Source organism: Chenopodium quinoa, unplaced genomic scaffold (genome assembly GCF_001683475.1).
Source record: "Chenopodium quinoa cultivar QQ74 unplaced genomic scaffold, ASM168347v1, whole genome shotgun sequence".
In the NCBI taxonomy this organism is placed as follows: Eukaryota; Viridiplantae; Streptophyta; class Magnoliopsida; order Caryophyllales; family Amaranthaceae; genus Chenopodium; species Chenopodium quinoa.
The window spans coordinates 16,559-32,936 of record NW_018744711.1 but is presented as its reverse complement, the minus strand read 5'-3'; the positions used below and the strand labels follow the sequence as shown (position 1 = coordinate 32,936).

The 16,378-nt window shown below is 34.8% G+C and overlaps 1 protein-coding gene and 1 pseudogene across 1 annotated transcript; both read left to right on the top strand.

Annotated features, from left to right (window-relative positions):
- Window positions 1–110: 110 nt before the first annotated feature.
- LOC110703042 lies at window positions 111–6,558 on the top strand (annotated as a pseudogene).
- A 1,762-nt stretch (window positions 6,559–8,320) lies between these two features.
- LOC110703040 (putative lactoylglutathione lyase) lies at window positions 8,321–13,264 on the top strand. The gene is made up of 9 exons (XM_021880797.1): window positions 8,321–8,488; window positions 9,860–9,996; window positions 10,087–10,211; window positions 10,554–10,618; window positions 10,692–10,904; window positions 11,601–11,648; window positions 11,838–11,945; window positions 12,034–12,186; window positions 12,915–13,264. Exons 2-9 carry the CDS (start codon window positions 9,881–9,883, stop codon window positions 12,954–12,956), a joined length of 870 nt encoding a protein of 289 aa, XP_021736489.1. The 5' UTR covers window positions 8,321–8,488; window positions 9,860–9,880; the 3' UTR covers window positions 12,957–13,264.
- Window positions 13,265–16,378: the final 3,114 nt, after the last annotated feature.

Here is a 16,378-nt window from a genome sequence, read left to right as displayed (position 1 = left end):
AAACTGCATAAGCACATTATTTTTGGGCTAGATTTGCTTTTCTATTGGACTAGATTTGCTTTTCTATTGGACTAGATTTGGTCCATGAAAAAATGTACCAAAAATATAATTTCAGACCAAAACCCATTCACATTTTAATACTACTCCAAGTAGGAAGAATGTAAGATTAGTAACTGAGAAAGCCTTACACCATTCTCTCCGTTCACCGGCGACCGAACAAAGAAGCCTATCAACCAACTTCCCGGTTTCTCTCTCCTCTTCATCTCCGTCGAATTTTCCGGCGATGTTTCTTTCTCATCATTTCTATTTCTTGATTGTGCGAGTGAAATTCGATGATGATTCTTGTGATCTTTCGATTCTTGTTTTCATCTGATTCTAATTTGTTGGTTCAATTTCAATGCAGAAGGATTTGAAGGCGAATTCGAAGCAAGTATCTGAAGCAGGTATTTGTTCAATTGTGTTCATTACTGTACCATGTTCTGATTTTTTGAGTTAAATTGATGTCAAATGCAGTGGAAATCTTGTGATTTTTAAAATTAGGTTTTATTTTTCTTTGATTGAAATTAGTTTTTGTTAGGAGGTGTTGAGGACAGATTTGAAGTGAATTTCACAGGTTTTGTTGGAATTAATCGAAAATGAATGACCTAATTGTACGAATTGGGGAATTTTGATTTGATCTGATTCTCCTCTTATTGATTTTTCTAATGCAGCTTACATTGCAGTGATTTCCTGGTTTTGCGAGTAGTTGATCATTGCATTTTATTTAGTTGGAAAAAAATGGTTTCGTTCGAGATGAATGACAGAAAAAGTGAGTAAAATTTATTGTTTTCTTGATCTTTATCTATTGCACATTTTGGCTATGAAGAATACTTGTTGACTAATCTGAACAAATATGATCGAGAATAGACTTATATTTGATTTATATTGTGTAAATTTGATTTGCATACAATTTGGTTTGAGGTTGCAATTTTTTCTGTTGATTTTCGGGTATTGAACTAATGCAATAGTCCTATTCTTTTTGTTAGAAAGAATGGTACTTTGTAAGACTATTTGTTTTCTTTTACCATTATTTTGTTAGTTAAAGGAGTATTAGTGAACTTACTGTTGAGAAAACCTATCAGTGATTTTTGGACACATTGCCTTGTTTTCGAAGGTGATAGCAATTTTGAGATAGCTTGAGTGGACTATAAGATAAGTGACTTTTATGAATCGGAGTACACACTCAGGTTTATGACATAAAGACCAACAAGGGTTTTGATCTAGAACGTAGCATACAATATGAACAAGTAACATTCTTGTCAAGATGTTGTGGGATAGTAAGTGGTAGTGATATTTGTGTGTGGCAGAATTTCTTTTCAATCCATGGTATTTTTCTGATTACAAGTGTAACATTCCTGTAATTTTTGGATTCTAATTGATTGATATTTGATGAGACTACAAGTGATTTTGAGATAAATCTGTTGTGTTTTGGCCAATGCCATGCCTTGATTTCCTGGTTATTGAATGTCATTCTTCTATTATTTAACTTAACTAAGAAGCTTTTGGGCTTAAGTTTGCGCTTGTAAGCATCTTTAAGACTCTATCCATTGGTATCCATCCTGTGTTCTATGCCCTTTTCAGCCCTCTACTCAACCGAGAACATATTTAGCTGGCCTTGTGTTATGTACCTCCCTCTTCATATACAGTGGACACTTTGTGCAAGGTCGATAATAGTTTTTTGAGTAGCTTTTAGTCATAACACTACTCTAATTTTAAGTTTAGTGACAGCGAATTAGTGATGACTCCTGGTGAGCACCGAGCCACCGAGCACTGCTATTTAGAGTTTAGAGTGGATATTTTTTAAAAGCTTCCAAAATAGCTGTATAAATGTCTTATTTATTTACTTTGTCAGTGCATACATTTAATAACTGGTTTAAGAACTAACTTCTAAGTGTCTAACAACCACACCAAACCGCAATTTATCGTTGAAAAGACTAACCAGGGCTACTACGCCTTCTAGAATGTGTAAGAACAAAATAAGCTACGAGAATATGTAGCAAGTAGTCTTAGAGCTAGTTTGGCCCAGTAAGTGTGGTGATGCATTATTTTAAAAATAGTATCGTAAAATTGGTATGATGTATGGGTTTCAGTTTTTGGTGCACCAGTCAAGAATTTACTTTGTGAATCCCAGATTTATCAAAGTATTGTCAATTATTGGATATTGTCTATACACTTATTTTGCTTGTACTTAAATGGGGATATATCTCATCATAATTAGATTTGACAAAGAAAATTGGTAGTGCGCCATCCCTTCATATACCTGTGATTTTGGTCATGCTTTTCTTGATGTTTTCTGAATTGAATACAGAGATTGGATTAGGCTTGACTGGATTTGGCGTCTTTTTCACATTCCTTGGAGTTGTTCTCTTGTTTGACAAAGGATTACTTGCAATGGGAAATGTAAGCGCTTTGTTCATATCACTATCCCATGACTCTGACCCTTTTTATACCTCCAATCACTTAGTACTTATCCTCATTCACGATTTTGTTGTTCTATGCTTTCTTTTCACAGATACTCTTTCTGTCTGGGTTGGGACTAACCATTGGACTTACGTCCACTCTGCAGTTTTTCATGAAGCCTTCAAATTATAAGGCATACTTCTCTTCAACATTGTTTGCCTTTTTTTTTTTTTTTTTTTTTTTTTTTTTTTTTTTTTTTTTTTTTTTTTTGGCTTATGCATTTCTAGGTGACCAAGTGTTTTATACTTACTGCTATTTTTTGGCGATGCTCAGGGAACAATCTCCTTTGGTGCTGGCTTCTTTTTTGTTGTGATAGGCTGGCCGATAGTGGGCATGATTTTGGAATCTTATGGATTTCTTGTACTCTTCAGGTATTTAATTACTCTCAAATAGATGTTCTACTTTCTTGTATATGGTGTTTCCTGTTACTGAGGATTGGTTATTTTGCACAGTGGTTTTTGGCCTACATTGTCAGTTTTTTGTCCAGAGGATTCCTGTTCTTGGTTGGATATTCCAACAGCCCTATATCAGATCGGTATGTGTATATTCCTTTTTCACAGTTAATCTTTGGTTATTCTAAGTCAGATCTAGAACTTTTTTTTCCCCTTTAATCTCACAAGGAGTGGTCATATACAAATTTATCATATTTAATGGCTGCAGTTGCTATGATTGCTGTATTATCTGGTATTGTTTGATTGCTTAATTATTATGAATTAGTCAGTGCTAACTCACTATAAGGCACCTCGATAATGAAATATTGGCCTAACCTCCTCTATGGCTACTTATAAGCCTTGGGATCCTCATTTTAAGGCGTGAGTACTTCCCTTCTTTAGGCTGGCTTATAGAGAATGAATTATTGACAATGGATATAAAATAATATCATGTTTTGATGAAAAGGAAGCCAAAAGCAGAAAATGACTAGTCTTTTTTTTTATTTTTTAAATTTATTCTTTACGCTACATTTCATCTCATAAAATTGAGTTGAAATCAATCCGGATGATTACTCTACTAGTTGGGGATTTTGGGTTGGGTGTGGCATGGAGGCCATTGAGGATGTAATTGTGGCGTACTTTTTCCTTGCTTAGAGCAAGTTTAGCCCCAAGTCTTAAGACTTGGGGTGACATCATCATTTTAGGTCTTAAGACTTATGCTTAAGACTTTTCCCATTTTTTTTCAAAAATCTCAAGCAAGTCTCGAATTGAGTCTTGAAATTTCAAGACTCAACTTAAGACTTGAGATTGGGACCCACTACTCCCACCTCACTTTTATTTTTATTATTCCTTTTTTTTTTCTTACACTTTTCTACATATAATATGTTAAATATTTAAGTTTTAGGGCTAAAGTGATAATTTTTTGTAAGTCTTAACAAGAATTTAATGGCATCATTTTCAATGGCTAAATTTGCTCTTAGCCCTAAGACTTGGGCTGACATCATCATTTTGAGTCTTAAGATTTATACTTACGACTTTTCCCATTTTTCTTCAAAAATCTCAAGCAAGTCTCAAGTTGAGTCTTGAAATTTCAAGACTCAACTTTAGACTTGAGATTGGGACCCACTTCACCTATATTTTTATTATCCTTTTTTTTTTTTTTTTTTTTTTTTACACTTTTCTACATATAATATGTCAAATATTTAAGTCTTAAGGCTAAAGTGATAAATTTGTGGAAGTCTTAGTGAGTCTTAACAAGAATTTGATGACATGAGTATGACTCAATTGATGGGTGGTTTTTATTTCCTAAAAGAAAGAAAAAAGAAATGAGCTGTCTAGAGAAAATGAATTAGCACTCTTGGGTCTTACATGAGTATGACTCAATTGATGGAAGGAAAAATAAATTAAGTTGAATAAATCACATGCATAATTCATGGAAAATTTTCCTCCTGTGTTTAGATTCTAGACTAGATGGGCATGGTTTTATCCTTAAGAGTCAAAGGCCATTAAAAAATGTTGAAATAACTGTGGAAAGATATACTTGCCCAAGATATTGAGCATAACCTGTCTCCATACCATTATAAGTTTACTAAAGAGCAACACAAATACTACCATTGTTACCTGAAATGTTCCACTATTATTCTCAAGAGAAAAACTTCTCTACTAGTTTTGACTTATTGGGAGCCAAGGCTGTGACAAAGAATGTCACTGAATTCTGTTGTTTGATCATGGAGACTGGTAGAATGAATACTCCCTATGTACAAAATAGAAGTCCAATTCCTCCAAAATCTGTACCCCTTATCAAAAGCCCCATCTTTCATTTGGGTGGGCTCCATGACTCCATCATCCCATAATTTCATCCACTAACTTCTTTTTCTATCACAAAATTAACAAAACTACTTTAACGCCACTATATTATCTCTCACTTCCTCTAACACTATGTTTGGGTAGAGAAAGGGGAAGGAAAATAAGGGGAGGGAGGGAAAGGGGAGGGAAAAGAAGAATGATATGTTTTCCTTCCAAGTCTCTCCATTGTTAGAGAGATCAGTTTCTTACAATTTAATCCCTCCATTTCTCTCCCCTCTAATTCCCTTCCTAGTTCCTCATTTGCTATTCAAATGGAAGATACTCCATCCCTCCATTTCCCATCCCTTCCTTTCCCTCCATTTCCTTCATCCAAACAAAGCATAAAGATAATAAATATCCCCATTACCTTCCTTATCTATTCAACTTTGATCAACAATACCCACTACAATTCCTCCTAAACTGTACTCCCCTGTAAAATGTGGGGCTGTTGTTTAGGTACGGAGGGAGTAATAATTTTAGACATTATGTCTGTATCTAAGGAAAACTGTGATGCTAGACTGTGCTTATTCCAACATATTGAAGCCATGTTGTTTTGCCAGTTTTTCTTATGTATGTTCTTTGAAGTTCTTTAATTCTCCATGCTGGTACATTTAATACTGGACGTTGCATCTAAATTATCTGACATCAGGACTGGTTTTGTTGCCCCAGATTTTATACATATTCATTATTTTATGACTAATTTATTTCATATTACTAGATTTGTCATAGATGCATCTCGTTTGTTGGGATGGGAAGGAATTAGCCATAGAATGATGAATTCTATTCATTGGGATTTTGACTTTTTTTAGGCATGTTGCTTGCATTTTGCAATATGTTTTCAATTCATGATTTTGCAATATATATTATAGAATTTTACTTAAATTTTCTAATTCACCATTTGGACAAGTTGAAAGAGCTCCAGTAGTTAGGTTATCTGTCTTGCAAATCAGGACTCTTGCTATTTAAGCTAATTGACAAAGAATGGCATCAATACCCGATGAATTGCAGTACGTTTATATCATGCTTTAGGAGCATGTCTTGAAGGTTGTCTTGTGCTGTTTTCTCAGACTATTTTTTTTTCTTCAGAAGCACAAGTTAACCATTTTACTCATATCAACTTTGTGAAGCCTAAGTTATTGTATGAGATGCTTTTTAACTGGTTATGCAGAATTTGGTGTGGATTAAAACCTTTTAGTAAATAAAAAAGGGAAAAACCTTAGGTTTATATGACTTTTTTTTTTTGTTTGACCGTGCCTCCTTTTCGTATTACACTTCAAATTGCTAGGCTAGGATTCTTAAAATCTTGGCATTTGATTATTATATATTCTGTATTCATTGAGTTCAAAGAAACTATATTTTCTTTTAGTCTGAACTTAGTGTTTTCATTTGTGCAGTTGTTTGATCGATACCGTGGGAAACGTGTGCCTGTTTGAATCCAAAGGCAGGAAGTGTTTACATTTGTAGTCCACTGTTGGAGGAACATGTAACCTTTTTTATTCTTCCCAAGTGGTGGCAGTGTACAGGTTCTATAGATGATGCTTGGTACAACCTCTTCCTTATCATAGTATATGGAAATCCTAAGCTCCTTGTTTTGATTTTGAATTGGCAGTTACTATTTTCTCACGCTTGGTAGACATATTCTTTGTAGTAAATTGTCTTTGTACTGAATCTTTTCTGATAAATAGCAAATAGTAGACAGTATTAGATTCTGAAACTCTGTTGTAGGATGTTTGTATCGAAATTTTCTTCGTTTATGATTGGATATGGTGTGTTTTTGTGTGAAGAGATTAGCGTTTGGATGATGCATTTTTGTTCTCTGTGCTGAGGTTAACTGTATTCTGAAATTGAGTTCATTATCTGAGGATGGGTTGGTGGAGCTGGAGAGGTGAGGTGCCTGTGCTTTTAAAATGACTATATATCAAATCGAAATCCCAAGGTTTTAACTCATACCACAAATTATACAGTTTACCTGCCACAATGGGAATCCTGCGCCCGTGAGCATGTTTTCTAAGAAGATGCAACTTACAGTGCATAAATCAAATTATTGTGATTAAAGGAAAGAGTTCTAGTATGGCATTTTTGAAATATTGCAGCCAAATTTGATAGATTTTCTGAACTGTAGAACAATTATGTACATAAGCATAAGGTATATTTCTTCAGAAGTGGCAACAAGCATAATGGCCTTTTGGAATCAGATGCTGCATACAAATTAAAGTATAATTTTTTTTTTGGTTGATGCGAGGGTTCACTACTTGACTCGGGTATAAGTGAACACGATTTTAACCACAAAGTTCAAACGCAAGACGCTACGAAAAGAACAAGATGCTCATTCAAATGTAACTTTTCCAAAAGTGCTTGACTCATCAGGGTTTTGGACATATATAGAGCATATAAAATCAGTGAATCTCGATTAAATAAAAATGAAAAACCTTTTATTTCTTTCTTGGCAAATAATACCCTTAAAAAAAACACACACAGACACAAAAAGCCTTATTAGTCCTTACAACTTACAAGACTCGCAATTTCTGTCACACACTTCAGTTGACTGCATAATAGGATTTTAGACCAAATTGTCGATTTATCTGTACAAAATAATAAAATTTGCAAAATAGTCGCAAATTCTATTATACACCTCACTTAACGATTTTTACTAATGTAAGAGCACCCGAGCGTATATACTACTCAGCTGAACTGGAATCTACCACCTAAGACTGATCCTTAAATTCAGATTAGCTTAAAGGATGAGCCAAGTCAAACACCCAAAAGAATTATTTTTGGTGAAAAAAATATATACGTAGTATATATTACGAAACTGTGAAACATGTTTTTTATTTCAAAAAAAAAAAAAAAAATCATGTTTTTGTGGTGGGTCCTTTACTCCTTACTCTGGGCCAAATTGTAGGCCTTTAGCTCAAGAAACTTAATCAAATAACCGACACACATAAGTCTAAATATCGACCGAAAGCAAGCACTCGAAACAGTCGTTTAAATTTTTTCATTTTTCAATAAAAACAACATAAAAAATTACCACATGAAACATCATTTCTAATTTTCCATTCAATTTTTAGAATTACAATCATGAAGGGTATATAATTCATATCATGACATTTCTTCTAAAATCTCTAATATATATGAAACTTTGTTCAATATTTATTGTATTTTGTTACTTCCTTCATTCTAGAATAATTAATATTATTTCTTTTATTTATATAATTAATACACTATTATAATTGACAACGACTAGTAAATCACTACTCCCTCCGTTTTTAAATACTTGCTCCATTTCTAGTTTTTGCACTATTCATTTGTTGACTAATGTTTGTAATTTATACATAAGAAAAAATATAGTCTTGTTGTTGGAATAATCTCAATTAATAGATTATTAATTTTCAATTGTTAGAATTTATACTTATTGATAATTAAAGATATTAGTAATCAAAGATTAGCATCGGCATACAAATTGAGTAAGTATTTAAAAACGGAGGAAGTATTACAAATAACGGACATGTTAATTATTCTAAAACGGAGGGATACCATCATACTATCATGGTAATGGTATCCAAATGTTGACTCATCCTTAATACACCCGTCTGTCTTACCGAAAATTTGAGCATATCTGCTTTTTCTGGAAGTGTCTATAAAATCCCTTGAAACTGTAATTTTGATCATAGTATTTCTTCTTCTGTCACTGCTTCTCATCTCCCAATTTTCAGGTATTTTCTCTCTCCTCTCTCGTTGTATTCTGTGTAAAAATCCTTTTTTATGCATTTGCATGTATTTATAGTAGTAAAAATTCAACCTTGTAAAGTTGTGACACCATTTTTTCCTAGAAATTCTGGGTTTATATTCTTGTTCATTGTTGTCTCTTAATTAATTGTTTATATTTCTGGGTTTAGGATTATTTGCTAGAATGCTAGGTTCAATTTATTGACAAATTGATATAAAGAATCAAACTTGCATTTGGATGTTCACTTTATTTTTGCTGAGTAGTAATTTAATTTAGTACAAATTATATGATTTCAAGCCTATAAATTGATTCAAGGTTAAAGCACATTTTATTACATACCCTTTTTTTTTTTTTTGGGTGAAATTAAATGACTTGGGGGTGTTTTAAATGTAATTTCCTTTCCTTCGATCACCTTGCCTTATAACAAACACATTAGGAAAATTATGTTATAGCCATTAAAGGAACCTTACATAATCCTATGTTGGGATCATCGCAATTAGCCTTAATCAATTAGGGATAAATTTGTGTACATCTTGACCTCCTGAGACCCCGGAAATGACGATTTAAGCGAAATCGCTTGAGATTTATGTTTGTAGTAATTGTGTTGTTCGTTTGTAGCCAGTATATTGCTCATCTCTTAATTTTTTGAGAACTAGAGAATGATGTTTTAATTCTGCCTTCTTGTGTTGGATCGAGGATGATGTCTTAGTCTTGAGATGCTGTGCAATTTCAGTTCTATTGCACGAAAAGTTGGTTTGTAGTATTATGTGTTTTGGATTAGCTTGTGGTTTTACTAAGTGGGACTTGGAAGGCATTTTCTCAACTTATCAGTTACGCGTAACATCGTTTACTTATTTGCCACTTGAGACTTGGTGAATGATGGAATGAATGCTGGATTGTTGTGTGATTGATGATAAAGTTTCGGTATTGAGTAAAACTTTCTCTTGATGTATATACTGTTCAATACTTTGCATACAAGATGATCTTCCCATCTGTTAGATTTTATAAGAAGAAATCTGTTAGCAATGCAAATTGAGTCTGTAGTAGTCGTCGATTCTGTTCACAATTTTCACATGGTTTACTAGTTTAGTGTATGTTCGTGGTGCTAATAGCTTAATTTAGCTTTATATTAGAGAATCCACTAGATACTGATTGGACTTTTTTCTGTGATTTTTTTTTTTTCTATCATTGCTGATAGTTTTTATATATCAAGAATTATATGCTATTGTTGGTCTAGATTCTTTATCAAGTTAATAAGCTAGAGTTTATTGGAGGCTTTTTATCTGTTTTTCTCTTATGTGTGGAAAGAGGGGTTGCCATTTATGATTGTTTGATAATTGTCTTTCTTTTTTCCCAGCTAAGTTGCAACAATTTGGAAATGGCCGAGGGTGGAGCTGCTGCACCTAATGTAGAGTTGTTGGAATTCCCAAAGAAAGATAAGAGGAGATTTCTGCATGTTGTGTACCGTGTCGGAGATCTTGACAAAACCATTAAGTATGCACTTGACAGACTTCCAGCAGTGATTATTTGTGATACAAGTGTCTCGTGTAATTAAGATCTCATTTTTTTCCCTTCACATGTCAGGTTCTACACAGAATGTTTCGGAATGAAGCTGCTGAGGAAGCGAGATGTTCCTCTGGAGAAATATTCCAATGCATTTCTTGGGTTTGGCCCAGAGGAGTCCCACTTTGCAGTGGAACTAACATACAGTGAGTAAACACTAAACAGTGAACTATATGTCTGATTTTTATAAACCTTTACTTCCATGCTACTATTATGTGTACCTCTGGATTACTTCAGAGGAGGTGGGTTCAGGTTTAGAATCCTTTTAGATATTATTCTTCAGCTGGAATTGTATTTTCTTGATCACAGCCTGCCTTGTCAATTTATTGAAGGAAGACTTAGCTGTTAGCACCTAGAAGTTCCTTTTGTGAATCCTTAGTTATCGTATAGAGATTGTTAACCATGTGTCCAAGTAGGAAACCTATTACTCTTAGATGAATGTATTGTCTCTATATACTAACATTGTAGTTTTATATTGGCCTCTACAGACTATGGAGTGGATCATTATGATATTGGGACAGGGTTTGGACATTTTGCAATTGCTACACCAGATGTAAGTGACATTTGTCTACGTGGAGGTTCAATATGAATTTTAGAACCTGATTTATAACCTTCTTTTCTTCCAGGTTTACAAAATGGTTGAAGACATCCGAGCCAAGGGTGGTACCATCACCAGAGAACCTGGCCCAGTGAAAGGAGGATCAACTGTGATAGCTTTCGTGAAGGATCCTACTGGTTACGTCTTTGAGCTGATTCAGAGAAGTTCAACTCCTGAACCACTGTGCCAAGTAATGCTTCGTGTTGGTGATCTAGAGCGTGCTATCAAGTTCTATGAAAAGGTATTTAAAGGCTTTTATTTGTGCTGGTTTCATTGTGCTTGCAAGAATTTTCAAAAATCACGTCATCGTGAAGAATTTTTGTTTCTAGATGTCAAAAACTCAAAGTATCTATCCCCTCACTTTTGGCCAACTATTACATACTGTGAATTATCTTCTTGTTTTTTGTTGTGCGCAATGCACTGAACATAAAATCATTCAAGTTCTGTAGTCGTTTTTAAATCCTTTTTATTTGTGCTGTTTTTTGAATCCTTGTATTTTCTTATATTTTTTACAACTTTAAATTGTGTCAACGTAAGGCCACTCTGAGAAAGAGCTTGATGCATATAGCCATATAGCCCACACACATAAAAATAGACTCTCACTTGTTTGGATAGAAAGAAATGGAAGGAAAAGAAGAGAAGAGAATGGGAGGGAGACAAATTCTCTTGTTTGGGGAAGGGGAAGGATCCATTTTCTCTTTCTCTTTGATAAGCTTAATCCCTCCAAATATGGAGAGATTTGGAGGGAAAATGGAGCTTACCTCCCCCTCCCTTTCTTTTCCCTTCCCTTCCTCCTTTTTCCCTCCCCTTCCTTTCCTTCCTTCTTTGCTATCCAAACAAAGCATGTTGCATCTGATGGTTTAGTTTGATTTTACTTGCTAGTTGGTTACCAATCTTTACTAAGGAACTTTTTGTTCTTATAAATTTATAATTGCAGGCCCTGGGGATGAAGGTAGTTAAGAAAACTGATAGACCTGAACAAAAGGTATGCTAAGCTTTTACTCATGATTCATGAATCTCTGATGCAGCTCTAGTCCTATTATTTAGTCACACATCTCTAATGCAGCTGTAGTCCTATTATTTATTCACGAATCTCTAATGCAGCTCTAGTCCTATTACTCATGAATTCCTGTTAGGATCTTGCTAATTTGTTCTATAATTTTTGTTTATAAAGTACACCATAGCTATGATGGGGTATGCCCCTGAAGAGGAGACAACTGTTCTGGAGTTGACTTACAATTATGGTGTGACTGAGTATACCAAGGGAAATGCATACGCACAGGTTTGTGTGAATTTACGCCTTCATAGCTATCATGTTATTTGTGATTTTACTATAATTATTGATATTCTGAATCTGTTATCCTGAATAGGTTGCTATTGGTACTGATGATGTCTACAAAAGTGCTGAGGTTGTCAACTTGGTTCACCAAGAACTTGGAGGAAAGATCACCCGACAACCTGGTCCTGTTCCCGGGCTTAACACTAAGATTGTCTCTTTTCTGGACCCAGATGGCTGGAAAACTGTGAGTGCCACTGCCCTTATTCTGTTCTTACAAGCAAGTAGGGTAGAACTGTTTCTAAAACTCAATATATGCATGCGTAGTCATCTTTGATTTTTGTGTAAGCACATCAATGCAAGGTCTCAAAGTAAGCCGTCTTTTTTATTTTACTTATACCTGGAAAGCAGACCCAAAGTAATACCCGACCCAAAATAACTCTATCATAACTTTAACTACACCCAAAATTTAGATATACTCCGTATCAATCATGACATGGGCCTAAAAATGTCTCCACCTGAACTAGCAGATCAGAAAATTGGTAGTATTATATTGGATTATTGGATTGATTTGTTTTACATCCAACTTTTTGACGAATACACCTGAATTCCAAATCCAAACTTGCATTAAGTTGTATACTGTAGCTGTAAGTTTTGAGCTTTTAAAATCATTTTCTACCTTCGAAAAATCCTACTTACTGCAAATCATATTGGATTGATTTGTTATACAACTATCCTTTTTTTGTTAAAAGAGAATTTACTATGGATGTAGTTGATAATGAATTGCTCATCTATATTTTTTTTTTTCTGCTTGGTGAATAAATATATACAAAGTACTATGGCGGGCAAAATTAGGCACCTTAGTCTTGTTTCTTAGCTGCACCCGTCTGGTTGATGACATGAAATGAGAATTTTGCAAAGGGGAGAAGGGAAGGTACTGATTTCAGAGTTTCCTTGATTTTTAATTTTTTGCAGGTTCTTGTTGACAATCAAGATTTCCTCAAGGAGTTGAAGTGATCGAAATCGACTTCCAAGCAGTTTCTTCTATGGATAGCCGGCTTGCATAAATAAATGTCTCCCCACTTTAGCTATGTATCTGATCTTTAAGGGTTTATATATGTATGAGAATTCTAGTGCCAACTATCATATGCTAATATGCAAATAAGTTGGACTTGAGTACCATATGGCCTACCACAATTGTGGGTTAATGTATATGAGCTATGTTTTGCATAGTCAGTGTATCAGATTGATGCCACATATGAAGCACATAAATGGTTATTTGGTTTCAAACAATATTATGTGATCTAAGGACGCATTCCCTACAATCCTAAGAGTTTTTCCGCACCAAATGCCCAAACCACAAAATATCGTAATTGATCTGATTTCATGTATTATAAACTTCAGTTTTAGATAATTTTTGGTTTTTCTATCCTGGAATAAAAAAAAGAGGTCGGAATTATATCCATGGTTTGGACTTTGGACTATCCACTTTGCCTTTAATTTGTCGATATAACTGCTTACGTATACATCTTCCTCAATTAATTCAACGCTACAATGTGCCTTTTTATGTGGTCGATTAGTAGTCATAGCTCACCATACATGGTTCCAAAGAACATTGTAAGTCATGGAATACACCCCCTAACATACCAAAAGCTTTCGACAATTATTTTATTTTTTCCGGACCTGAAAACGCATTATACCTCAACAGGTTTTCTAGTTGGTTAAATCTAGAGCTGTCAATTCAGGTGAACGGGTCGGGTTTGGGTCGATTAAGAGTGGGTCGGGTCAATTCGGATTACTTCCATAACCTATGCGGGTCGGGTCAATTCGGATTATTTCCATAACCTACGCGGGTTGGGTTCGGGTTGGGTCATGCTTGAGTCGGGTCACGTCAGGTCATGCTTTTTATCGGGTTTAGGTCGGGTTAATAATAACAAGTCGGGTTACATTCGGGTCGGGTAAACGATAGGTCGGGTTTTTCACGGGTTAGGGTAATTCTCGGGTTCGAGTTGGGTTCGTTTCAAGTCAATAATTTGCGGGTTAGAATCAGGTCAGGTCATTCTCGGGTTTAAGTCGGGTTCGATTCAAGTTAATAATTTGCGGATTATAATCAAGTCGGGTCATTCTCGGGTTCAAGTCGGGTTCAGTTCAAGTCAATAATTTGCGGGTTATAATCAGGTTGGGTCAATTCTAAGTCGGGTCATTCTCGGATTCAAGTCAGGTTATGTTCAAGTCAATAATTTGCAGGTTACAATCAGGTCGGGTCATTTCCAAGTCACGTCATATTCGGGTTCAACTAACTATAAATTGATAATTATTATTTTTATCAAGCTAATTATTTCCTTTGACTATAATATATATGACAATATACTAGAGAACTATAGTCTATAATTTAGGAAGATAATTATCTCCTTTGACCATACAACAAATATATACTATATTTAACTCTTAAATTTGAGGATGATGCTCCTTTCATCTGCTGGCCTGGACCGACTTGGTCTCCCTAGACAAAATGCTTGATCAACAATAATAAGGTGGTCTAAATTGCATTTAAGATGATTTGAAATCGAGTCAAGAACAATTTGGGTTGAATTTAGGTCAGGTCAATAACAAGTCGTGTTAATTTCGAGTCGGGTTAGTAACAGATTAGGTTGAATTTTTGGGTCGGGTAAGTAATACATCTGGTAAAATTCGGGTCGGGTCAATAACAAGTCAGATTGAATTTAGGTAAGGTAAACAACAAGTCGGGTTGATTTCGAGTCGGGTTTGTAACAGGTTAGGTTAAATTCGGGTCGGGTTAGGAACGGGTCGGGCTGAATTCAGGTCAGGTTAGTAACTAGTCGGATTAAATTTGGGTTTTGACGGGTTAAAAAGGGTTAGGATCAATTCGATTCAAGTCGGGTTCGGTGCAAGTTAATTAAATTGGCCGTTGTAAACAGGAAAATCGGTTGGCCGTTTAACAACAAATAGGATGGTTTCACACACCCAATTGGACTCCCGTATGGTATTAAGGACCATGGTAAATATTTCGGCAATTTTTATTTCCGGGCTAAAAAAGGTCAAAGAATTCCAAAATTGAAGGCTAATATCCACACTTTTTGAGATATTTTGGGGGTTTCAAGGTCTGGTGTCGAAAAGTCTTGAAATTCTATGGGATACATCTCGGGGTCATATAATGTCGTTTGGAACCTATATGATCCTTATTTGTTGTCATAAATGTTCGTGGTAAGCTTGAATGAATGAAATCGGTGCCAGTTGTAAACCGGTAAATTGACCATTTAACAGCAAATTAGATGGATCCACACACCCAATTGGACTACCGAAATATATAAGAGACCATGGTAAACATTTCGGCAATTTTTATTTTACGGGCGAAAAAAAGTCAAAAAATTCCAAAATTGAAGGCTAATATCCACGTTTTTTTTTGAAAATTTTCGAGGTTTTAGGGCCCAGTGTAGAAAAGTTTTGATATTTAAGGGGATACAACTTGGGGTCATATAATGCCGTTTGAAACCATATATGATCATTATATGTTGTCATAAATGTTCATAGTATGCTTGAATTAATGAAATCCGTGAAAGTTGTAAATCGGTAAATTGGCTATTTAAAGGCAAATTAGATGGTTCCACCAACCCAACTGGACTTCCAGAGGGTATTAGGGACCATGATAAACATTTCGGCAATTTTTATTTCCGGGCGAAATAAAAATTTCCAAAATTAAATACTAATATCCACGCTTTTTGAGAAATTTTGGAGGTTTCAGGGCCCGGTATAGAAAAGTATTGAAATTCGGAGATACATCTCGGGGTTATATAATACCGTTTGGAACCATATATGATCATCATTTGTTGTCATAAATTTTCGTGGTAGGCTCTAGCTAATGAAATCGGTGTAAGTTGTAAACCGGTAAATTGGTCGTTTAAAGGCAAATTGAATGGTTCTACTAGTGTAGGGATCATGGTAAACATTTCGGAAATTTTCTTTTTCGGGCGAAAAAAGTCAAAAAATTCCAAAATTGAAGGCTAATATCCACGTTTTTTAGAAATTTTGCAGGTATCGAGGCAAATTGGATGGTTCTACCCACATAATTGAACAGGAGGGTATTAGGGACCATGGTAAACATTTTGTCAATTTTTATTTTTGGGAGAAAAAAGTAAAAAAAAAAAAAAAAAAAAATCCATAATTAAATGCTAATATCCACGCTTTTTGATAAATTTTAGAGGTTTCGGGATCCGTTTACGAAAAGACTCGAGATTCTAGGGGACGGGGTCATAAAATGATGTTTGGACCCATTTATAATCATTATATGTTGTCATAAATGCTCGTGGTAGGCTTGAATTAATGAAATCGGTGCAAGTTGTAAATCGGATAATTGGCCGTTTAAAGACAAATAGGATGGTTCCACCCACACAATTGAACTCCTGGAAGGTATTAAAGAC